The 26750-nt window shown below is 37.2% G+C and overlaps 1 protein-coding gene across 1 annotated transcript in view; it reads left to right on the top strand.

The window, feature by feature from the left end:
- Positions 1 to 1221: 1221 nt before the first annotated feature.
- The window catches only part of BLNK (B cell linker), a gene marked incomplete at its 5' end in the record, with an annotated part of 99867 nt that continues 74338 nt past the window's right edge, over positions 1222 to 26750 (top strand). The window contains 2 exons of the mRNA XM_080621889.1: positions 1222 to 1296; positions 6330 to 6392. Of these exons, the coding sequence (XP_080478015.1) occupies positions 1222 to 1296; positions 6330 to 6392 (138 nt within the window). The remainder of the gene's footprint in view (positions 1297 to 6329; positions 6393 to 26750) is intronic.

Consider the following 26750-nt stretch of genomic DNA (forward strand, 5'->3'; position numbering starts at 1 on the left):
GTCTCAAGCATTTCCCCCTGCTCCATTTTAGAAGATGTACCCTGCCCACTTCTCCAATTTAAGAATTGCATATGCTGCTTCTCTCAAACTTCATTCTGTGTTAAAGCTGAAGAGGCAGAGAAGGGCCGTGAGCGGGGCAAGCATGCAGCTCAGAGGAGATGGCTGGAGGGACAGGGGTAGGAAAAGACATAAGTTCCCATCCTAAGCCTCATCTGCTCTTGTCCCTCTTTACTCCATCTTAACCTCAGCCTCCAATAAAAGCATTTGTCTTCCTCCTCCTGCAGCCCAGGAGTGATTCCTGGCTGTGCCTGCCCATACCATTGCACATCTCCCTCCCTAAAGGACAACAGGAATGAATCCAAATTAGGAATCATTGGTGTAGCATATACCATATGTATGCATGCAGCATATGCAGAAACTACACCCAAACCAGCAAGTCCTTGAGTTCAAAATGGTTGTCAGCTGGGAGAATACTATGGAATTCTTACATGCTGGCCCTGTTTCTATACAGCTTTCTAGGTAGCTCACTTCTGACCACAGTCAGAAAATAAGATGCTGAGCTGGATGAGCTTGTGGTCTGACTCTGTACAAGCACTTTATGTTAGCCCTACCTTTTGAAAAGCTAATGTACCACTGGAATGAGTTTATTGAGAACTTGTTCTTTAGCAGTAATTATAATGATGGGAATAAAGAATGAGATTACTTGATGTGACAATATGGAAGTAAAATTTCTGCAACTGAGCTCTGTTTTTAATGTCTAAACACCACTGTACAATATGTCAAAACCCACAAGCAAAACAAATACAATCTGAAGGCAAATCCAAGCAGCTGGATCAAGGAGTTCAGGTTAGGTGAGAGACAGCTATTACTAATTGGTTTTGAATAGATATGGAAAATAGTAGCCATATTTAAACCTCTAAGATGGTGATGGCAGAAATATTTTATAACCAATTTTCATCAGAATTTAACTAATTTCAGTAATGACAGATATTTGCATATATTGATATAATAATTTATAGTTTCCTTATACTGGAAAGAGTCACAGAAGAATATTGGTACTTCCTAAATCACCTTTTATAGGCGTTCGCTTTAAGTGAGCAAACAGGAAAAAAGTTGCAAAAAGGACTTCCTCCTAGGGTTTCTAAAACAGCTCAGTAAAAACCAGTGAAGCAACAGTTCAGTGTTACTCATAGATCAAGTCTTTCTCACTGGATAGCAAAAATGGCCACAAAACTACCATCTCAAGAGGAATTTGAGAACTGGACGGCTTTTCAAGTTGCAGATCTCCTAAGACAGGTACCGAATGTATAGGTAACACTTTAGACAGCCCAGTCCAGCTAGCAGAAGCTCTCACCGGATTTATCTTTGAAAAACAGGTATCTTATCCGAAAACTAGCACAGATATTCTAAAGTACTGAAAACAGATTAGTCAGCAATTGTCATCCCCAAGAACTTATTAATTTTATGTGTTTCTTGGTGCTCTCCTGTTTTTTATACAAATCTAATTCATAATAGAAGCTGCTAGCTAAAATCTTCTACATGGCACATCATATAAAAATGTTCACTTACAGGGAAATTTCTTATAATAGAAAAGGTATTTCATGCCCCAATTTATTTCCTGCTGGGAAAGGATAAATGTTTCACTGAAAGTGGGTCTAGATTTTATATTTGAATATCGCTTTAGAATTTACAGTTTGTCAATAAGAATCTACCGTTCATCTTTTCTTTCCAATGCATATACACCAACAGTAGTTGAAAGATATTGTTTAAATTTAAGGTTCTTGAGATTTTTTTGTTGGTGGTGTTTTGTTGGTTTTGGTGGTGGTGGTCGTTTGTTTTTTTTTTTTTGGGGGGGGGGAGGGGGTTAAATCATTCCTTTGTCTGTTTGTTCATTCCCTAGTTCTGCAGTGTCATTTTTAGCATATATAAAATAATCTGAATTGCACAAAATAGTCATCCTTTCACTACTTGGATAATCTCCTCCAAGATACATAAAATAGATCCTCTATGATACATCCTTTTTTTGATATCAGATTTTTCCCTTGTAAGTACTGAATTCTATGACCCAGGTTTTAGACTTCTACCTGTAAATAACTTAAACAATAAACTCCATTCATTTTGATATGTGGTCTCATTTTACATTCCTTTTTGTGTTTTGTTTGGTTTGGGGATTTTTAATGCAAATTTCTCTATACAATTTTATATATAGGATTTATCTGTCTTGTGTTCATCCTACTTCTAAATGTAGCACTGATCCATTAACTGCTTTACACCAACAGTGAAAATTTGTCATTAAGATTTCTCATCCTTTTCAATTGAAGGAGCATACAATCTTTATCAAGGAAAATAATGCAGTATAATGAAGCGTTTCTACAAGATTCCCATTTGTAGCCATGTAAAAGTAAGCCAAAGTTTAAAATGTCCATGATATATTTTTATTTCTCCATTTTGCCTTGTGCATAAATACAAATGCTTGTTCATGTACAAATTTAAAAAAAAAAAAAAGAAAAAAAAAACAAAACCAACCAACAAACAAACAAACCCCAGAGTTTTACAATCCAGATGTATCACAGGTGAGTCACTATCCCCACACTGAGAAAGCTGATCTGTTCCGTGGAATTAATTCATACCATAATGATAATGTATCAGCTAAACTGTGAACTTATTACTGTGAACAGCTACTCAGAGGATTAATTAGCTCAAAGCCTTTCAGCTTAAAGGAAATCAGACTAATTAACAGAAGATATAATGATTTTAAAGTATCGTGCAATTCTACAGCCGAATACAAGGCAGAAAATTAATAACAATTGTTCAACAACTCATAGAGTTCCATGGAAATTTCAGCAGACACACCATAACTACAGGTTTCATACTTGTTAAGAGAGAATCTTTCAACCTGATAAAAAAACTGGTAAAGCCTATGCTTACATTCACAGCACTGATTAAAGCAGCTAAGTGATCTAATTGCTACAGTATAACCAACATTAAGTACTTGCATATCAAAGAGTAGCACTATGAAGCAGCAGCCATTTGCCTGCAGCCACCATGTACAGAGCTGTTCCGTTCCTGCTACCAGCTCTCCAGAGGGCCTCAGCACCAGACACTACCATCATTTCCACAGCCAGCCAACATGCCGGGAGCTGTGCTAGATTTCCTGTGCTCCAAGACTGGCCATACATGTGCATGAACCCTAAAATAATGCTGTTAAGGTTGCAGAAACAAGCACTCAAATGTGCCAGAACTGGGATTACCTCTGTAACCTGAATTTGCTCTCTTTTACGTACATATCATGATAGTCTGTAATTGCTTCTTCATGTACTACCTTTTCCATTTGCAAAAGCCTTCCTCTTTCAATGCAGAGAAACTGGTATGTTTGGGCAGTACTCTGGACCATTACAGAAATTGTAAGGTGTGCAAAGCCAGTGCTTGCTGAAAAAGAGAATGAATTCATGGTAACATTGATTAATTTTGCCTTGAAACATCAGATTCTGTCAGCACCCCAGCATTTTAACCTGAAGCCATGAAAGTCAGCCAGAAAACACATGATAATTCCGAGAGCTTGACTTGAAATTTCAGGCTCCGATTTGCAGAAGTGGTGACAGGTGAGATTTGCAACCACAGTGGCAGCTCTGCTCAGAAGATAAAAATGCTAAAATACTGAATATGCAAATATACATGTATAGCTCACAGATCCTAAATAACTATAATTAGGCATACAAAACCACTGGATACTATATGAGTTTTATTTATCATGCCCCTCAATCCCCCTTACTAATAGTTTTCATCTCACAAAAAAACAGTTTAAAAAAAAAAAGAAAAAAAGGAAAAAATAGTTACTTAATGTTTCTGAAGCAATTGGACAATAAAATGGGTGCTGTGGAACAGCTCAGAACAAAGAAAAATATGATTCTGAATTCAAAGAAGGTTTGAATACTGTACCGTACAGGTATACAAGATAGCAGACAAGCAGTGAGCACTAAACAGAACACAATATATCAAAGGGCAGTTCAGGAAAGTCACATCAGCTTCTCTGTGCTGTGATTGAGGCTGGGTCTTCTAGAACAGGTATACTGAGGTTGGTGCCATAAGATACATGTACAAGGCATATGTGCAGTGCAATTTTAGCATGTCCTGAACTTTGTCTTAATGATGTTTCCAAGACAGATTTTTGTGTGTCATAACTACAAAAGTTATTAACTAGCCATTTCCAGCCTCATGAAAGGCATTTGCATAAAATTAACAACTTCACTACTAAAAAAATAATCAAATCATTTTTACTTTTTTCCTCAAAAGTAAGTGAACATTATAATGGAAACCTGTTAGCCATGCGCATGTATTTCCCTGTTATCTTGCTTCTATGCTATAATTACAATTACACTGAGATATTCCATGTTGCATTCAGAGTTTATCTGCTTCCTCTGTTTGACATGTAGTCTAGTCCCTGTTCTCAGCACTGATCTTAATGCTGTGGAGTTAATCTATTCATAAGAAAATGAAAGGTTCTGTGGTCATCACTAAACACAGTAGAGACACATCTGCTTGTCTGACAACCTAACAACATAAAACAAAAACAGTAAAAATCTAATATTACTTTACACAAAGGTTACATGCTTGATTAACAGCATAAGACAAAACACAAAAGCAAACCATCAGAGCCAATAATTGGAGATAAAGCAAATAACCAGAAATAGATGGGCAACAGCCAAGAGCAGAAAGTGTGCATTACATTGATTCTTTTCCTCTCCACCAGCATCAGTGCAACTGATGGCAAATTAACACATCCCACAACCAACCATTGGTCTAACACCCACAGTAACCCTCTCCTCTGAATTGTGATCTAATCTGTATTGCAAATGAGCAACACTCTCCTACTCATACAAAAGAACAATTTATAAACTCAAGCATATTAGCTTATAGGCCAAACAAATTATCTGAAATTTTGAATATGAAATTTTCATATCAAAAAAGTAAATAAAATATACTTTGAATGTTTTTAAGTGTGATCAGTTTAAAGTATTGTAGAAATAAAGAATAATATTAGAAAAGCCACATAGAAATATTTAAATGGGAAGAATTTATTTTCACTAATATTTCTGTGTTAGTGTCCAAGTTGGTAATTACTGCTACAGAAATTTACTGCTAAGCATTACAAATACTAAAACTCATTTCAAATGCAGTACATTTTTAAATAATAGAGTTGTAATTTTTTCACCACTTTCACAGAATCATAGAGTGGTTTAGGCTGGAAGGGGCCTTAAAGATTGTCTAGTTCCAACCCCCCAAAGGGTGTCCAAAGGGTATTCACAACCCCATCCAGTCTGGCCTTGAATGCTGTCAGGGATGGCACATCCACAATTTCTCTGAGCAATGTGCCCCAGTGTCTCACCACCCTCGAATCAAAAAATTTCTAGCTAATGTCTAATCTAAATCTCCCCTTTCCATGCATAACATTGTAATTTCTTTGAAAAGCCAGGCTAAACTATCTAACATGCAATGAGATTGTTGGGACATCTTCAGCCCTGCTCCATTCCTTAGTACTTTTAAATAAAGGAAATCCAGTGTGTCCACTTTTTTCCAAATTACTATTAAGCTTCTGCCATAAAGAGATACTACTTCCAGACATTCCTGTTTCACTTTAATTTAAAATCAACATCAACTTTCCTAAAAAAAAAAACACCACAACCGTGTTACAGAAAAGAAATCCTGTTTCTGAACCTGAATTATTTTTAGCAATGCCTATCTATCACGGGAATTGCAAGACACACTTAGCCCAAACATCTGGTGCTGAAACCAAGCCACCAGCCAGAGCATACAGAGGTTGGTAAACAAGCGTGTAACAGACCTTTCTCTTAGATAGCCTTAATTTTCCAGCAGTCAGTGATATAACCACTTCCTGAATTGACTACACAGCTGTTGATGGACTTTTGTCACAAGCTACATTTTAACCTGTTTTTAATGCTGGCCTTCTCTTATTCCATAGCAGTTAAAGTTCCACAGTGTATTTCTGTTGGGCTCATTGTTCCATTTGAGTTACATTTGCTGCTTCATAATTCCATGTTGTCTACTCCATTCATGATACCATCAGCCCTGATCCCCTGTAATCTTTCCTGTTAAGAAAGCAGTAACATTGCATCTTATCTCTGATGTGTGAGTCACTACCTATTTCTAATAATTATAGTTATTCTGTCCAATACTCTTTCTAATTATCCATGTCAAATAGTATCAAAATTTCCACAACCTCAAGTATTTGAGCATGGAAATATTAATTAGTTTGTTTACAAATGTCAAGTTTTAGACTTTTGTAATAATTCTACTTTTTCTCACCTCAGTTTGGAATGCCTGAATCTGCTGTGGTTGTAGAAAAACTGGGCATGAATGGATCTCATTTCTTGGTAAGCAATTATTTCAGAAGAGCTATCATTCAAGCATGTTTCAGCATGAGGCTTGTGTTTCTTACAGTTCCAAGATATAATATAACATTTTTCTTCCTCATACAGACTTCATCAGTTGCTCTGATTTTCCACTTTAGTGGGTTGATTTACATCTCTGACTAGAGGAACGCCCCTACACAACAGAAACCCAGCCAGCCCCATCAGAGTGTGTAGATATATGGAATCAGCCATTAGCACACAGCTATAGCAGGGAATGTCTCATGAAGTATGACTTAGAGGGATTCAGGGCTTTTTAAAGAAAATATATTTTTTTTAAAGCCATTGTTTATGTAATAGCTTTTTCATAAAGCTTGCATGATTAAGAACATTTACTAGTACAGAATTCTACATGAATTTTACAATAAAAGTTTACAGATACCAGGAAAAATGTCTTAAAAAAAAAAAATCTGATAACTTCCTGTGTTGACCTTTGAAGAATTTTTTGCATGAGAGTGTGGTTAACTGATTGCAACTAATTAGAATAGAGGAATAGAATAATGAACTGGGGAGAGTCCTCTACTACTAATTCCATTTGCGTAGGTGCTGAAGTAAAATACCTTCAAGATCTATTTGAAAGGTAAAATAATTGTTATATTTATGCACTGCAGAGAAATCATGCTTGCTTGGCTCAACAAAACTGTTTCCTGGATGTATCAGGAGTTATATTTGCTGATTACATTAACAAGGGCTTCAATTCTACAAAGCAATTCATTAGATCACAGCTACTCAGGTGAATGCAGGTTCACTTTGTTTAAAACTGCATGGTCACAGACTAAAACTGGGTTTTACTAACAGTTCATGCTAGCATAGTAGGGCTAACAAGGCCAAATACAGATTGATTCCTGTCCTGTTCACACACTATACATTGAATTGCTAAAGGTGCTGTAATCCCCATTGCTGGGGAGTGAAATTAAAGCTGAGTGAATGTGTTGACTTCTTGTGCCTGCTGAAAGTAAATCTACACAGCAGCAGTGTAAAAGAATCTGACAAATATTTTCAGATATGAGTGGTAACCTAATCAAAACACAAGTGAAAAAAGCAAGGGGAACAATGAATGGATGGTCTCTGGTGATGGTCTGTGATACAAAAGCAATATGATTAAAAATGAAAGCATCTGCTCGTATGTTCTGCTAGTATGCATTCTCTTTAACACATCTTTAAAGATTATTTTGTGCTGCAGAAAACATGTCAGTGTATGTGTGATGCAATGAGCAGCATCCATTTTGATGGCATTGTAGAAAAAGTGAGACAGGTCTCGTACATGGTAGCAACCTTCTTACAGCTTTCATGTGTTCTTTAATTGATTTTTTCACTAGCATTGCCAATATGATAAATCTGTATGCTTGAAACAGAATTAATTACGAAAATACTGAAAAAATAATGATTCAAGAACCTATATTATGCTATCATTAACAGCAATATTTGAGAAACTACAAGATACTGTTCTATGTACAGGAGAACATGTATATTAACTTGTAAGTAATTCAGTCAATATTCCAGATTTTTTATTCCAAGCTCCTAGCGTAGTATACAAGAAACCTATACTATTCCAAGAGTGAAAAGTTCCTTCACTGTTAGGAGGTGTATAATTTCAAAAGAACGCCCTTAGTAGATCCACCTTAACAATACATGAGAGAGTAACCAGATGGCTAAGATACACACTTCCACTCAGAAAATCTGAGTTTCTGTCTACGCCATTTAAAGCACGATACCTTAAGTAGATCAACTGTTTTGTATAAAAATGTCTGGAAATCCAAAATTCAAAAATCCTGATTCTCTTATTATGTCTGTTTGTTATCCTTGGCAAGAACCTTAGGTTTTGCACCTCAGTTTATCATCCAGTTATAAGGGGCATGTGATTTATTTCACTACACACTGGGGAAAAGCTACCCATCTATCACTAGACAGCAGTGAACAACAGAAAAATAAAACAGCCTTCCCCCCGCCACCCCCCTCCCCCCAAAAAAAACCCACTAAACAACACAAGCCATAAAACAAAACCCTTGAGCAAGCCTGATGCGATCTACTCAATAGGACTGGCAGGTTTACCTTCACACATTAATTATTTTTGAAAACCAAATACAAGCTTGCACGTACACAAGTGTGCACAGAGACACTATGCACATGTGTACCTGCACAGCATTTCTATGTGTCTACCCAATGTTAGATGGATATTTAGATGCAGATCTGTTTTTGTATCACTGGTATCTGTCATGTATCACTGGACAGAAAATTCCTTCTAGTCTGGCACATAAAGAAGAAGCAATTCGGTGGTGTCTTCCATGCCAAAGTAGTGAAATTTTCACAAAGTCAGAGGCACAGTTTTCTGTTTTACCTTTGCAGGGTCAGAAAACCTGCTTTCTGCAGCAGTACCCATGGATGGAAAACATGTAAGAGTGCCCGTAAGGGCTGAGAGGACAGCCTGAGTGGAGCCAAATCAATGCCACCCAGTAGCCCTTCACAATTCTCAGACAAGCTCTTCTTACTGTAAAACTTCTCCAGCCTGCCCAAACCTCTGCCATGGCACTGATACCTTAATCATGTGCAGCACAGGCTTTTTGTATTAGTGAGACATGCCAAAATCCAGAGAGGCAACACTTCTCTGGGCAGGCAGCATGATGGCCAACTGGTGGGGCCTCACTGGATGGAACATTACCTGGAAAGCAACACATGCCACCAACGTGCTGCACATTTACCACAGGACATAACCACCAGAACATCAGATGTGTCTCTGTTTGCTGTGTGGTTTCAGTAAGGACACTCATCTTTTTTATTTTTCCATAGAAAGAATGTTGTCGAAAGTTGGAGAAATGCTGCACGAAGTAACTATGCTAGAGCTCACCACATCACTAACACAAAACTTCTTAGGAGCCTTTCCTGCACAACCCATCCTTTGTGTCAAATGCAAATTGCATTTTATTTGAAAGTGAATCGGCTGGATTTATCAATACTAATGTCTTTTTGAAGTTTAAAATGTTCAAAGTCGACTCATGCAGGCACTGTATCCACACGATCTGTGATAAGGTGGCCACAATATCTTAAATCAATTTTTACTGGTTTCAGAATAGAAATAGAGTAATCAACATTTATATAGAAACTTCTTTGAATATTTCTTGCCTTTGAGTGGCTAAAAGACAATTGCTTTTATAGCAATATTATATTCTGCTTCATAAACATACTGAGTATCAAACTGATCTTTTATAGGAAACAAAATTACAGGCATTTTATAAAAATTTAGAAGTAATAGCTCTTCTATAATATCTGTAGAATCTAAAAATGCAGAGATGTGGTATATTAGATCTGAAGTGCACTGTGCAATTTCATTTTTTAGCAATAGTACTATACTTGTGATACTTATTCAATACGCAGGTCACATCTGAATGGTTCTAACTGAGTCCTAATGTGTGAATCAGCATTTAGCCACAGCTGCATTGCACAGAGAATATTACAGTCTCTCTTGCTTTCTAATGTCTGAACTTGCTACACTGTACTCTGCTTTTCAGCTCCCTCTAAGAGTAGCTTACTTGTATGATGTTTTTTTTAATTGTGTTTAATTCCCAGACAGATTGAAAAAGATGTAAAAAGCCAGTGACTTTTGACTTAAACTTCAGAACTGAAAAATGTAGACTTTCTTATTAGATTTGTAGGCAGAATTAAAGAATTATTGAACATAGCAAAATAGTCAGACATTGATTCTGAACAACTTTTGTGCATTTCTCCTCTTTTCTTGCTATTTCAAAATGTGTTTTGAATCGCACGTCTGGAATATGGATGCCGTGGAGAAAACCAGACCCATTTTCTTCACCAATACACTATTGGCGATTTTTGAATAATATTTAAAGAATGGAACCTTGTCTTCCTGTGGGAGATTCATACCTCCCTGCCAGTGCAAAACACTGCCAGAGCCTGCCAGGTTCAATTCACTGAGGCTGTACTTTAACATCCATTTATGTCAGCACTGTACCGAGATAAAGCAACCGTCGTCTCACTTGGATGCTCCTTCCCATCCCTGCAATGCAGAAGCAGCAGATGGGAAAGGACAGGAACCACATTTGCTTTCTCTAGTGACCACAATGACAGAACACACCATGTCTAGAGGCTCCTGTGTTGCTATGTTAGTGCTGCAGAGTCCCACAAGACCTTAATCACTTCCCCACTTTCAGCTAAGAGAGTGTTTCCCAATACTGCCAGTTGTATTTTAGCAGCATGAGGTAGGGGAATCGGTCGAAGGACAGACTAAAATTATTTTGGGCTGCTTGGATATCTGTTAAGAAGGAGCTAACCAGCACCAGGTTTTGTTCAATCTGATCTGCCTGCCATCCATCCATCCATCCTGTACACTTAGTTTCACAAATAAAATGCAGACCAAGAATGCCTTGAGTTTCCAGAAGAGGAGGGAGGTTGGTGAGGGAGGAACAGGGGGCATGGAGGAGTTCCAGGGAAAGTGATATTACAGAAATACGCATTTTCAGCTGCAAAACATTAGTAGACCATGTAAATGCATTAATTTAATTGCCTTTTTGCACTGTTTCTACTCCTCTGACATTCTTTTCTCCTATTCACATTATCTACCAGCTGATACATACCACACTCTTCCCAGCACACTCTGCCAGGGCTGAGACCCACTTTCCTCCCTCTACTTTACACATTCTTGCCTCCAACACCTGGTGCTCTGCTTCTGCTTGGCTTTTAGCCAGGGTCCTCCTTCTCTTTTCTCCTCAGTCAAGTCTTACCGTTCATGACAGAGTTGGACAGAGTCTTGGGTGGCACGATTTAGGGTGAGATACCCCTGCCCATGATTCTATGAAAGGAAATTTCTCCTGTTGACACTTCTCATTGATTTGCAGTCCAATGGGCTTTCCTCATTTCCATCCTTCTCAGCTGTAGAGGTTCTCCATCAGAAGCAGCTGAGTGGGCTCAAACATAGAATCATAGAATCATGGAATAGTTAGGGTTGGAAAGGACCTTAAAATCATCTAGTTCCAACCCCCTGCCACGGATAGGGACACCTCACACTAAGCCACGTGACCCAAGGCTCTCTCCAGCCTGACCTTGAACACTGCCAGGGATGGAGGATTCACAACTTCCCTGGGCAACCCATTCCAGTGCCTCACCACCCTCACAGTAAAGAGCTTCCTCCTTATATCCAATCTAAACTTCCCCTGCTTAAGTTTGAACCCATTACCCCTTTTCCTACCACTACAGTCCCTAATGAATAGTCCCTCTCCAGCATCCTTGTAGGCCTCCTTCAGATACTGGAAGGCTGCTATGAGGTCTCCACACGTATGAAAGCTATTTTTTCAGAAACACCTTGATTTCCAGGTATTTCTACAGGCTCTGGTTCACTTTCTTGATGAAGACCCTAAGTAGTGTTAAGAAGCAGGCACCTTATGAGCTTGAACTCTTTTGTGCAAAGACAAGTGATGTTAGCACCTATCCCTGTAGCAAGTGCTCTTTACAGACTTTTAAAAGTCTGGTCTATACAGACTTTTAAAACACTGTTAAAACTGCTTAAAAAGAAAGTTTCTCAGTGCAGGTGGAAACTGAAAAGTTTCTCCTCAGGGGAGATGTACGCAAAGCATTGAAATAGAGGGTAGAAAATGTAACAAAGGGCAGAGAAGTGCAATCTTTATCCCCTAGCAGTTCTTGCAGAGCAATGCAGAGGGGCTACCAGCAAATGGACAGCTAGCAAGAGTTTCCTAGATCACCCTGAACATCATGAGCCATCAAGTACGGAGGGGTTTGGTTCTTTTTCTTGCTGTTTCTACCCAAATAGGAAACTGTTTCTAAAAGCAGAATCACATGTACTTAGAGTCATTTTAAAAAGAGGAAAATGGTAAGAACATACCATAGAAAAGAGGCAAATGTTGTTAAACATATAAAGTAACTAGAATCAAAGAGTGACCTTAAAGAGACCAGGGCTAAAAGGGAGATATCTCACAGCTTCATATATCTGCTGCTTATCAGTCATCTTCAATTAAGTAGTAAGGCACAGGGGCATTACATATTCTTGTATCTTCACCATCATCTGTAAAGTAAAAGCAAAATTTGCAAATTTATCCTTATTCTTCAAAAAACACCAAAAGATAAATATGAAGACAGGTTACTGAATGTGGATGTTTCTGAAATCCAGGCACTGTGAAGTTATGCATCATTATCGACACATAAGAAAAGTGATTTTAGTGATCAATTTATTAACTTCAAAATATATTAATATTAGTAAACACTCAAAAGAAAATGAGACTAAGATGCAAAGTCAAATATCATTATCACCAGATTTCCATGAACGTTAGCTTAGAAACTGAATATGTATCCAATCATTCTGAATTAATTTCCTGCTAAAATTTTTCAAATATCTCAAAAGCAATTTAATAAAACAGTCTAATGTCATGATCTAGCAGTGTAATCCTGTAGTAAGAAATCCAAAGCCAGTGCAAAAGTATTCATTGCAGGAGCAGCCCCCTAATTTTTTCTGTAACAGAAGAACATTTCTATTCATATTCCAAATGGTGCTGCCAGAAATCATTTGAACATAAATTTGTTTAATGCAGTAGCTGCAAATGATGGGAAGTGCTTGTCTGTTTTCTAATCTTTAAGCTCTGGCACACAACAATCCAATCAAATTCTAAATGTCAAATTAGTCATAATTACATTAAATATAGGTTAAAGGAATATATTTTGATGGAGAATTCTTTATTCATAAAGTTTACTAATAATTTTAAATATTATTAAAAATATCCTTGAAGTTTTGTGGACCTTTCAAATTCAAGGAGCATGAAAAAGAATGTGAAAAGTTGTGGAAAATTTTATGCCATTGTGTCATAGTTTCCAATGCTGACTTCGTAAGCCTTAGTCTGAAAAATAAGAAAACTCCACACAGTCACAGGCTTTCCAATTTTTAACTTCCTCCCTAGTTTTTGCTTTATTCAAAAATCCTAGTTATATAAATGCACCCCCTCTTTAAACACAATTTTTGATTTGAAGAATCTTCATTTTGGGTTGTTTTGTACTCTTTCTTCCTGAAAAATCATGATTTTTTACAAGTGTGCAAGTTAGAACTTCACAACACTAATGCCTAAAATCAGTCACTTTTTTAAAACCAAGCCAGAAACTATAATCCCTCTCCCGTTGTTAAATATTAGCTGTTAACCATCCCAGAAATCTTCTAGAGTCTCTAAATTGTCACTATTTAGTCCTTCTGCTTTCATATTAGCTGTTTCAAATACAGGGCTATATATTGTAAGTTACATAAAGATTATTTAATGAAGTAATTATAAGTTTTGGTGACCAAGTCCCACAGGAAGTCAGCAAAATATCTCAAACAGAGAAGACAGCAAGTTTTCTCTTCTCCCAATATATAGTTTTGATATTAAAATTACTTATACATATATACACATACGTAAGAGTGGACCAAATGTGTCATTACATACTGATAGCCCCAGCTCTAGCAATGCAAAGTTACCAAACTAGACAATTATAGCCAGTTTCATCTGTGTTTGCCTGGCTGTCACTCAAGATACATAGCAGTTAAAAAATATCAGCTGACTGTGGGTTGTAGGGCATTTGATGAAGTCATACATTGTGCTTTTCTATTAACAAAGAACTAAACTGGAACAATCAGTGAGAATTTCCCAGAGAGTCAGATTTAGACAAGGCCACATTTATAAAATGGGTACTCTACCTTTCTGGCAGAGTGGAAGAGAACAAAGCTCAGCAACGCAAGCTTTGCAGGAGCACTTGTCTTCTAAAAATTAAAGACTGTTTTCACAGAATAAGAAAGGGTGGGAACACTAATCAATTTGCAAGTAGCATTTTCTTCTGTAAAAACGGCTTCCCATGTACCCAAAATAACTGAAAAAGATTAAATTAAAAAAGGGAAAAAAAAAAAAAAAAAACAAAAAACAAACAAAAAACCCCACACATACCTCTTTGGCTCCTGTTGTACATGCACAGCAGTTCTGTGTACAAGCCATTTTATCAACAACAGAGCCTATGCTGGTTCCATGAAAGGGTGTATCACATTAAGAATTGCAAGTAAAAAGACATGGAAGCAAAGCTGAAAATTAATCAGGCAGTAACAGTTTGTCCACAGAAAAGGAAACCCTAAGTCCGTTTGATTTTGTTGGTCTCATATCTACAAGACATCTCACATATTTAATATAATGAGAGAAACAGTAAAAAATTTACATTCAATTTTGGGTCCAGTTTCTTTTTCAGGAATTTTTTATTATTATAGATTTTGATTTATAAGAAAATTTACTCATACAACATGAATTTATAATGGCCATAGAGTTACCCTGTGTAGTACTGGTTTTAGTAATCATGTCAAAAATGCAGCAGAGAAGACAATAGGTCATACATGTCTGGTCCTCACTGACCAGAATAAACTCATAACTCTATTATTCCTTAACATTATGAAAATGAAAAGAAGTTGACAGTAAATTCAAAGTAGAAACAACCCAAACGTAATTGAACCAGGAATTCCACACTGATTTAACTGTCCTGTTGATGATGTGAGCCATAGCGCTCTTAGCCTAGAAGATATTTATGGAAGTTTTTGGGAAAATACATCTTTCTGCAGCAAAGACTAAAACTAGCGGAATATTATTGATTCTCATGAAAAAGCATGAATGAGGTTAAAAATCAATGTTGTAAAGGAGTTTTTTAAGAAAAGGACAACTCTTAAGAGTCTGCTGGTTTGGAAAGGTGAATATATACAATTCCACTGAAAACAAGGAAATCCTGTGAGTAAGACAATATAGCAGAGAGAAAGGGCTCCTTGGGAACAGGCCAGGAGGAGTCTGAAGTTTGAAGTTGTTTTATTTCCTCCAGGTTCAGAAAGGGAGGATTTCGTTAACTTTCTATGTAAATACAGGGTTACATTAAATATAGCTGGTCTTAGCGTAAGTTTCTATTGCAAACAGAGGGAATCTGGAAAGGTCCCAGTTATACTTGGGCCAGTGGGTGATGCTAGGGACAAAATAAGATAAATGTCCAAGGAGATACATTTCAAGCTGATGAAATCAATGTATAACTAATTAGAGTCCTGATGGCAGAAATGAAAGATGACTAAAAATAATTATTAAAAAATAAAGTAACTTTGATTTCCAAAAAAAAAGCAGAGAAGTACACTTTGTTGAAACAACTTCTAAACCTGTCTGGATACTGCTACTATAAAGCTATCAAATGTAAAGTGACATGAACTGAAGCACAGAAGTACACAGTTATTCCCAACAAGACATCCACAACGGTGTTACATGAGGATGATTATGCCAGGACAGTTCTGCTGGTAGATTTTCATATAGACAATGCTGTAACTTAAGAGCTAGATATAACCCACAATAACCTGAGTGCATTTTGCTAATGCTGACTGAGCTGTTACGGCTGTATTAAAAGGCTTAACACAGCTAAGATGAAAATCCATTAAGTCTCCAATGCAAATTTATAGAAACAAGAAACCCAGAAGCAGACAAAGACCAACTTACTAAGTGTCAGGTTTCCCTTAGTAAAATGAAGCCATCCTGTTTCTTTTACATGATGCCCTCTGCTCTGAATAAGCATGCTGCTGGGGGACCCAGAGGGAGAGCAAACAAAACAGGAACAGCAAACCTATAGATTGCTACAAATGTAGTGACTGCTAAATTTAAATGTAGTATTGCCTTTAATTTAAAATTATCAGCAGATGGCTTGCACAATCTGTCAGTTAACATACTGTGAAGAGTAATGAAAGCTGGCAGCCATTCCTAGAATAGCTCAGTGGATGCTATTAAATATTTATCAATCTTCCCATATCTAGAAACTCATAGAATTTGACCACATTAAGGAAAAAAATAAAAAGAAAAAATAAATAAAAAACCCACAACAACAACAACAAAACCACACAAAAAAAAAAATCAAAGAAAAAAACAAAATAAAAAAAAAAATCCACTACAACAAACAAATGCAATTGCAGAGATTCTTCATTAGGGAGTTTTCCTGGTGCCAATCCTATGTATAAGCCAAGAATTTAGGATTAAGGAATCTGGCTTGGAAGTTTGTGTTGCATTGCTGGAAAACCACATCACACACTGTCCTGAGAAGGAGGCATGCTGGAAAGAAATTAGAAATCCCAGAGGTCCCACAAAACCAGTGCTTAGAAGAGTTAAGAATTTTAGTCATTTCATGTATTTTAGGCCTCTGAAATTCCAAAGGGTAAAATCTGTCCACAATTCACATTAGTGTGGCAAATGCAGAAACACAGCTTTTATTTGCAGGGTGCTGTATTTGAGTCACCATTAAATGTTAATAAACAAATAGGCACAAAATTCCTATTAAAGGTATTTTACATTAGTAATTAATATTCTTGAGACCTGCTGTAGAATGTTTTCATTTTGTCCTGTGCATTTCTTTTTATTGTCTCCACTGTTCCTGTGCAGCTGGGCTACTTCGCTTAACAGTTTAACTACTTTGGCCCTTGCCACTTGAATGTAATCTATATTTTTTAAAAGTCTTATTGTCTGCATTTATTGCAACGCAGTCCTTGAAAAAAATAAGATTGAGAGCTATTAGAAACTTACAAGTGCCCAGGATTGATTTCTCATGCCTGATAGAGTAAAAACTTGATTTTCCATTAAATTTATTTAAAAGTGCCAGTATACTAAAACATCTGATCAGCATAATATGAGTAGGCAGGGTGCTTAACCATCTGAATGTATGACAAGATAAAAACAAATAACTATATATGTTGTACAAATTTTTTTTATTATTAAAAAATAGACACTAAGTTACATGTTCATTCGATATTTATAGCTGACAACTTATTTTGCTTGTTCAGAACTATCCAAGGAAAATGTTGACATTTGCCCTGAATCCCTATTTTGCTGTGAGGGAGGAAATTAAATGTTTCACTTGTGCATTAGATTGTCTGGATCCTGTAGTATATAAAAAGCAGATTAGAGAGAAGTCTGTATGTACCAGCATCATGTTTTCAGTGAAGGAGACTCCTCACTGGAGCAAATAAAAAAACTTAAAACTCAGCCTCTTAACTGAATTATTTTGATTCAGATGGCTCATGGAGTATCTGAAACATATCTGTACAAACAGAACACTGAATTTTAAAGAGGCAATAGGAAGAAAACCAAAAATAAAATCTGTAAGAATGAGGGTATCATCCCCAAGGCCTTGGGTTATACTTGGTCATAGCACATGAACTTTCCCAACAGAAAGTCCTCTACCAACAAAATTTCAGTCTTTTTTAGAACTGTACCATGCATTATTTACGGTGTTATTGTTTCTTCCTTTTCCCTGTCCAATTAAGTATTCTTGAACTTTACAGTGTAACACCACATTTTTTTGTTGGGTCTTGAAGGATTTTTGTGGCTCTGCTCATGAATAAATTCAGGAACATAAGAAACTGAGGAACTCAACAGTTAGGTCATAAGAGATTTCTTTTTTTTATGCTTTTTGTATTTTTCATCCTGCCACAAACCACCACATTGGTTCCAAACAGGAGAAATATCCATTTGGGCAGCACAGATAAAATGGGTATAGTCTGACATTTGTAGACAATAGCTGGATTTCTACAACATAACATGAAATATGGTTCCAAGGCCAAGAATTTCTTGAATATGATTTTGCCTTTGTTGAGCTTCACATATTCATAATTTAATGAATTCACATATTCATGAATTTTAATCAACTAAAGCCAAATAGAGTCACTTTTGTCATGCTAAATGATACCCAGATCCACAGACGCTCCATATAAGCATGGCCATCAGTCAAAAGGTCAACAACTATCCCAGCATCCATCATATGAAAATGTGTGTGCTCACATACACATGTGAATGAGCTGTAGATTCACTCTTTCACAAACAGATAATAGTGGGAAGGAATATTAATTTTACAAACATGTTAAAACAGGAAATGTCAGGATCTTTACTTGGCAAGCGGTGCAGTACAAAAAAGATGTTTAGAAACAAATAATACTTTTAAGTACTTTAGAAGGCATCTGGTCATACTACGCAGGTGTATTATACAGAACCATAGAATAGTTAGGGTTGGAAAGGACCATGGCACGGTAATTACAGTCAGGCAAAATCAGTAGAATGAGAGACTACTTAAGTAAATGAAAATGAACTTTTATTACTTAATGCTTTATTTTTCTGGAGTAGAAATATAATACTTTCGTTTAGGTTTCTGTAGGAGGGGCACGTTATTATGGGTTATTAACTTATAAGGAAAAATTTCTAAATGGATTTATTTTCTAAGTCTGCATGTCTGAAGTTTAAAACCTCTTCTTCCTTCCTCTCTAATAATAAGAAAAATAAGTGAAGATAAACTATAGATTTAGCAACAACACCCATTTTATGACCATCTTAATTTATTAAGGAGAGACGGTTTTTTACATTTTTATGTTTTATTGCACCAGAAATAGCTACAAGTGGTTGTATCCTGTAATTGAAATGATATGACCATTGTCAGTACAGCGTTAGTCACTAAAGTGAATGTGGAAAGCCATGCTGAAAAATAGTACTTACTGTATTTATTGAAATATGAAGAAAAAATATGTAATAAAAATTGACTGATTTTATCCATTAAAGTTACTTTATTTTGCTTGTGGTCAATAAAATTAGGACTGGACTCACATTCATATGGAACTCCTTATGAACCTTTTAATACAGAGGCGGATTAGTTTCTAATACATATGCAAAATTTATCAGCATTTTATATTATTTAATTGACCCATAAAAAAATCAAATGTTTTTCTCTTTGTGTTCTCTTTCTGTTTTACAAGTGTATGTCCCGGTGTAAGGATGGCTGTTATATATGATCATTGTCCATTATTGCCTCTTAACTTTCACACTTTCGATCATTCAGAGAGCAGCATAATATTTTTATATTAGTGCTCAATGTTCATTCAATTTCTAGTTTGCTTCTGCATGTAGATAATAGTACATGACAGTCACTCTGCAGTACAAATTGGTTTAAAATGTTGATTAAACATTTTAAATGGCATGTAAGCAAAAATGGAAATATTCACAGTAAGTTAAATTTCAGTGTTAGTCAATGGTTGGAGGGTGAGAAAGGGAGAGAAAGTGTCAGCCAACAGTGACTTTTTCCTAAAAAGAAACTATTCACACACACAAGGCAATTAGGGTTGGAAGACTAATTTAAAAATAATGTATTCATCTCTTTTGTGCTAGAATAAATATCACTGGCTTTCAGATACCATTATAATGACAGACTAACATTAGAACTGGCTGCAAATGTATATTGCATCCCTGGAATGAGCTGATTTTTGAAGCCATGTGAACCTTTTGAAATTACTAGGATGTGAAAGCATATTTGCATGTACGGTTTTGACCTCTTCTCTTGCTCTTTGCCCATTAATGTATCTCAGCTGGCTTGTCTTTTAATGTTCCAAAACTTTCAGCAGCTTTCAAAGCTTAACTTTTCTCAAAGAAAATATGCTGCTTTTCCTTCCTCCTCCCACTCTAAACTCCTCACAAACTTGCTTAGAAATTTAAAGATAAACTACTCCAAAATGGTCAGATGGTATTGGATTGAAATTCAGATGTGAATGTTTCATGAACTGCCAGGAAAGGAAACAGTGTCTGTATCTCAGTGGAAATTTAGGATTTCTTGTAAACATTTAACCTTGGTTGTCAACAACATGTTGGGTCATTGAGTTGAAAGGCTTGAACAAAGATACTTCTTTTTAGACATTTTAACTATATACTCTACTACTGCTTTCACTGCAAGAACCACATGTGCTAAATACTGTAATTTAGATTCAAGAAAATGATAGAAACAGGTATTTCTGAAAGAAGTTAATGTATGCTTTTATATAGTGGAACAGTAGTTTCAGTGACACTTGGCATCATTTCTATAACCTGGTTTTTAATTGCCTATTCACAAATAACTCCGATCACTTAAGGATCCAAAAGGAAGTCTATTTCATATCCATTCCTGAACAGTATCTAATGCTATAAAATTAATGCAGAACATACTAAGAGCAGGATTATACAGTGTGAATATTTAGAAGATTTGAGAACTTCCCATATAGATATGGACTTCACTGGCTAATGCCAAGTGTTAAAGGACTGATATGTACACACTTGAAGATTCACAGTGCTGATAGGGAAAAGAATGAGGTACAAACTGTGTGCCCCAGGACCTTGAATAAGTACTCAGATCCAGCATGAAATTCAAATAAATGAGCACCTGAGTATAAAAACCAAGCAGCAATACAGAAGTAGGAAAACCAGAAATACTGTATTCATTTATGTACTGATTTTCTGCAGAGAAATACACATGCACACAAACACTAGCAACTTTATTTAACCTAATGAAAGTCCTGTATACAAAACTAGATCTCCTTTTTCCTACTGAAATGCAACATGCAGTAGATCAATATGCATCACTTGACAAATGGGTCACTATACTGTTAAATTTCCATATAAGAACAAAGGAGATGAAAACTTTCAAAGCACATTTTCCTTTGCTTCTTTCTAACTGGCATTATCTGTTCAGCTCATGATAGCTAAAGTAAAAGGAAATCAAATCTCTCAAATTAAGTTACTCTTTACCTTTGTAGCTATCCCCACAACAATCTATCATCCAGAAGCGTCATTAACATCAGACATGTTGCACTGACAGAAGATATTGTTTATTGCACTGGACCAGAAAAGATTTTAATTAAACCATTTAAGCACACTAACAGATCTAATGACATCCCAGAAGGCAGGGGATGTTGGTGTGGGGTGGAGGGAGTGTTACATTTACAGGCTGTCTTTCAAATTTCCAAATTGGAACAATTAAAGCAGAAGTTTATATCAAATATCTTTAACCTCTTTGTAGCCAAGTACTTACCAAGAAAATTTCTGGAGCTCTTTGTGTCACTGGTAAACGTTGATTAATACTCTATTAGTCTTTGTCTTTGCCCCATTAAGAGGTGGCTCTCAAGATTCGGGGCTGCCCCAGCCGTAAACCACTAAGCAGCGCTCTACATAGCATCACAAAGTAGAAGAGAGGTTAACAATCCATGCTACACATCTCCCACCCCTTCCTGGAAGTCCTCATCCACACTTACCATGCTGTGGCCCCAACATAGATGAGGTTTATGCTTTGAATGGAGACATCTACTGACATAAGCAACTACATGTGCCTTTCTCTGGTGGCTGTAATAGCTTCTTCTGTTTCAGTCAGCAGTATCAGCAACTGGTCTCTTCAACATGAAACAGTCATGAAAGCCGAGTTCCTAAAACAACTTAGATCTAGCATGTGTGTTTTACAGTAATGCATCTTCATTGTATTGAAGCTTGGTAACACTGCTGTTTACCTAAATCACTATAGCTGTATATGGTGCTCCTTCTCCTATTTGTAGTGATCTGACAACACCTTAAAGTCTATCTCTTCAGAAAGTTATTCTGGCCACTGAAAGGCAGCAGCCATGCTCTTGCTGATGAACTCAGTGATTACCTGCTATTAGTGTTGTTGCTTACTGTAGCTGAGCTAACATGATTCAAGGTAATCAGCTACTCATTTTCAAGATGCCTACAGTTATACATGCACCACACTTTTGTGACTTTATAAAGAGTATCTACACCAGGTAGCTACAACCACTGTTGTTATTAAAATGAAGCTGAACCGTGGAACTAAAGCACTACTTCAAAAATATAGAGCAATATCAAGGAAGGTATAGCAAATCTATCCCACTATCCAGGGGATACTTTCAAAGTTAAGTAGCTCAGCAGATTTCTGCGTGGGCATACAATATTGTTACTTCAATGTAAATGTGCAAGGAGCTTATGAATGAGGTTTATTTCCAAATAGAAGGTGGCCAGCTATTAGAGCATTTGGAGCTGCCGAGCATGTACAAAGTCACATTTGTTTTCTAATTCTGCAAGGGCATTTATTCTTAACATTAAGATTAGCGACTTCTCATTCCTGTGATGAAATTTAATGTGCTTATAATTATGCATATGATCTTTCTTAATATTTAAAGAATACTCTCATATATAGGCTTTAGTTTTAAGACTGCTGTTGCAGTTTTAAGATTGCTAATACTGTGCTTCTGCCATAGTATCTGTTCGGAGAGGAGAAACAATTCTCACACCCCTTCTGTACAGTCTTTTCAGGCTCAGCTGTTTCCCAGCCCTTGTTATAATTATTGGTTTTGTTCAGATGCAGGAAAGCAGAAAGCAGCTGCTTCTGCAGGAAGTGTCAGCAGGGAGCACTTCTGCACAGTTCCCAGGCTCCTGGCCAGCAGGAAACAGCTGAAGGCCTGAAGTCCCTCATTTTCTGGGATTCTCCAAGATTGATTTCATTGCTCCCAACAGCCTGAGAGACCTGTGGAGCCTCTGTATTCAATTATTTGTCCTGGACAGCAGCATTTAACTAGGAGTATGGTTACTTTGCCCAAGTAACAAGGGTCCTTGCTAGACTCAGCTATTAGTGACCTGAGAATTGATTCCTGCTGTACTATTTCCTGTTGTCATTTTCAGCCTCCCTCATGAGAGGAGGACGGAAACTTTATTCGCAGGAAATAGAGAGGACTTTTGTTTTTCAATGCAGTGCACAGAGCATCGTCCACAGAGGCGGCCTCTTCCATCATGCCAAGACAATAATCTTCCTACTAATTACTTCCTAAGTCAATATTCAAATACTGAAAATACCACCACCAATATCATTTTAATTCTTGCATCCCTCTGCTCCCCCCATAAGAAAATTACATTAACTGAAGGGACCATTTCATATCTGGGCAAAGGGGAAATGTTCCCCCTTCCATGTTCCCATTAGACACACTCTTGCTAGCACTGGCTATCATTTGGGCACAAAGACAGTGCATCAAGGTTCTATTAACATCAAAACTTCAGGGTTTTTTTAGTGTGGTAATTTTTCAGACATACCTCATCCCTAATCTCAGCTTCTCATAAAACTGCTGGTGACAGCAAGGAGAAGGTAGAGGAGTCACAGTGCCCAGAGAATATACCTTTCCAGGAGGTTTAAAGCAGCTGTGGAATACAGCTTCAGTACAAGATTTCACAGAAACCCAGACAGCTGAAAAAGATGCTGCCAGGGATGGGGCTGGGTCTCCTCACCAATAATTTCCTTCCTCCCATCCCTCTCTTTCTCAACAGAAGCTACCCTTGGTTCAATGGAACTCCCTAGTTTAATTTACAGATGGTTCAATTCACAAAAGCCTCAGAGAAGCACAGGAATGGGAGAGACTCTTCCAAAGCAGGAGTGGAGGGAGAAGGGAAAGAGCAGGAATGGCCCTTTTAGTAGCTGCAACCACTGTGATGTTCAGGTGCCTCATGCTCCTTCCCCCAAGCTCTGCCTGGTGACACCTGCTGGCATCAGAAAGTGAGCACCAGAAGGGCTCCCTGTTAGCTGTGTCTTATCAAACACCCCCCCTTAGAAATAAGATACAAGGTAATTACCATAAAACTTGCTTAGGTTATCTAGAGGCAAGAGATGCTATAAGAGGTAGAGAGGATCCTGGAGGAGCCCCCGTTCTCTCACCTCAGTAAGAGCCTGGAAGACCATCCATGGTGGAGAGGTCTGCTCACTTAAGGAAATACCAGGTAGAAAAACAGATTTTGTAGGAGAAGATGAGCTAGAAAGAAACTGCACACAACCACATGGCCAAGGAACTCTTTGTTTTCACAACAGCTTGTTTTAATAAGCTAGACGCAGAAGGGCACCACTTGACCCAATTCACCTGCATGCAGTTATTGGGAAAGGATTCAGGTAGCTAGAAGAAGCAGCTGGCAGCAGACATGGTTGAGCCCTCTCAAAGGGCAAGGTTATTAGAAGCAGCTGACAGAGTAAATCCTTTTAGATGTCACTATTAAACTGGGTCCAAAACTGGTCAACAGCATAGTGCATTCCCACCTTGGGCTGAGTCCTGGGGAAAGGCCAGTTCCTAAAGCATCAGTTTTGCTTCCAGCAGAGCCCCATGCAGAGGACACTTCTGCAGAATGTCCTGTTTCTTGGCTATCTAGGGTCACTGGTATCTTGACTACAGACTAGAAATATTTTCCAAGCTATTAACTCATCAATGTGGCCAAAAATGGAACTTCTGACACTTCAATATTGCCCTTTGTTCTGAATCAGAACGAATAGTTGCAAGTTTCCCACAAAAGTAAAAATAAAATGCTTCGGAACCACTAAAGCAGTAGCACCAACATGCCTCATTTGGGTCTTTTTACTTTATATTAAAAACATCAAAATAAATTGATTAAACTTTGCCAAAATGTTTTATAGACTCTTAATCATTGATGAAGTGAAAGCAGTCCTGCAAAACAATGTTTTAATTGCTGAAGCATTTTTAGAGATAGATGGTTCTGCTAGAAGACTTTCAGCTGGCTCTTCCGAATTCTATTTTCTCAAAAAAAGAAATAAGACTTCCTAATCTTGCAGCCCACATCATCAGCAGGCTCTGCTAGTTTTTGCTGAGGCTAAATTTCTAGTAGTCATAGTTATTATTTCTGTCTATGGTGGCTTGCTTCCTTTTTCAAACACTAAAACACATTTTAATTTGCCTAAGCACATAGCAGTGCATTACTATAAAAATATGGGAAGTGGTTTTATTTTCTGTGTTCCAGTAAATGTCCTTGCAACGACATGAAAACATAGAGCTCAGCTCATAGATCATTACACTGTTATTGAGAAAGACAATATAGTTTTTGAAAGAACCCTGGAAACCTCTTATCTCTTCATCAGGTTAGCCTAAGACTAATCGGGACACTCACTGTCTTCAATCAAGACTATTTCTACAGACAGCTTTCAAGCAAGGGACCATTCTTTCAGCATTCAAGATTGAATACAACATGTTCGAAAAAAGTCTTGGATAGCCAAGAGTGAAAGAGCAGTTCCTGGGGTATAGAATGGGCTGGACATCCTACGTCATAAACAAATAAATCATAGGCAAACCCACTCATAGCGTATATGAGAACAAAAGATCAACTAGTTTAATCTTGTATTGGAGCTCTTTCAAAGCAAAAACTGGTTAACCTTAAATGTGTGCACTATTGCAAAAGGCAGCTTCCTCAAGATAAACCACAAGGACTCACTGAGCTACTACTGCAGGAAAAGATCTTTCTTTAAAAAGAAAAGTTTCTGACATCTCAGCAGTTAAATAAATGTGGAAGAATATGCAGCACAGGCTCCTCAGCCTTGGAGTTCTGGCAAAACCATACAGTAGTACAATGTAGTACAAACGTAATAAAATCTTTCATTAAAATACTGTTTTTCACTCAACACAACAAACAGATCTCCATCAACAGTACTAAAATAAACTTAACTATCCTAAAAAACATAAAATACTCTACTGTTCCTTCCAGCATGATAGACATCTAGATTTCAACCCCCTGTAACATGAACACAGCTCTTAGTAACACATCAGACAAGCAGTTTTGTTTAATTAAACCATGTCTGAGGACAAATACCAGCAGCACTTCCTGATGGCTGACAAAGAATCTCATCCCCACAGTTCTATCTACAACAAGCATTTCCTACATGTATTCCCCTTCCTACCAACACAAATTCATTTGTACTTTGTGAGGTCTTATTGATATTTATATCAACAATTCTGGCATTACTAGCATGACTTATCCTTAATGCTTTCACTACTCTGGAAAAGCTTTGCGGTCTAAGCAGTAAGGAAAAGCCCCAGTGAATGCAAAGCCAGAGTGACTCTGCACATAACAATTGGCCTCGTGTCATTGCAACTGCTCCCACATTCAGACTCAAAAGGTCAGAAGTATATTAGAAGTGTTAAGCACCTGCTCTGGATTACCAGCTTCAGGTTAGATAAAACTGTATCATCCAGTTCTGGCTGATGCAACTCCTAACAAATAATCTTCTCCTTACAGAGCAGGTCTGCATCAAACAGGATTCCTGCTCATCTCTGCTTCCAGGTTAAAGCAGTAGGCTCACCTATCTGAAATGACAGCAGCTGTTTCTTATACCACTTCTGTTACTACGACTTTAGTTTCATTGCAGAATATCAACATTTATGTTCAACAAGTATGATTCACCATGTTTTGAAAGTAACAGAGACAGAATGACAGAGGCAGCATATTATGATTCACCTCAGCCTTGAAACTGCAGAGAGCTATGTTTCATTAGAATTATTCTACCAACATTTGTTACCTCTGAGATATTTCAAACAGGTATTATGAACCAAGAAGACTGTAAAATAAACATTTACAAGCAAAAAATGGCCAATATAGTTTGACAATTCCCACCACAAACTGCCAACCCTGAAAAAAAAAAAATAAACTGATGATTTTTTTTTTTCCCCCACTCTTAATTACACTTTCATTGAAGCAT

Source organism: Psittacula echo, assembly GCF_963264785.1.
Source record: "Psittacula echo genome assembly, chromosome: 6".
Taxonomy (NCBI): Eukaryota; Metazoa; Chordata; class Aves; order Psittaciformes; family Psittacidae; genus Psittacula; species Psittacula echo.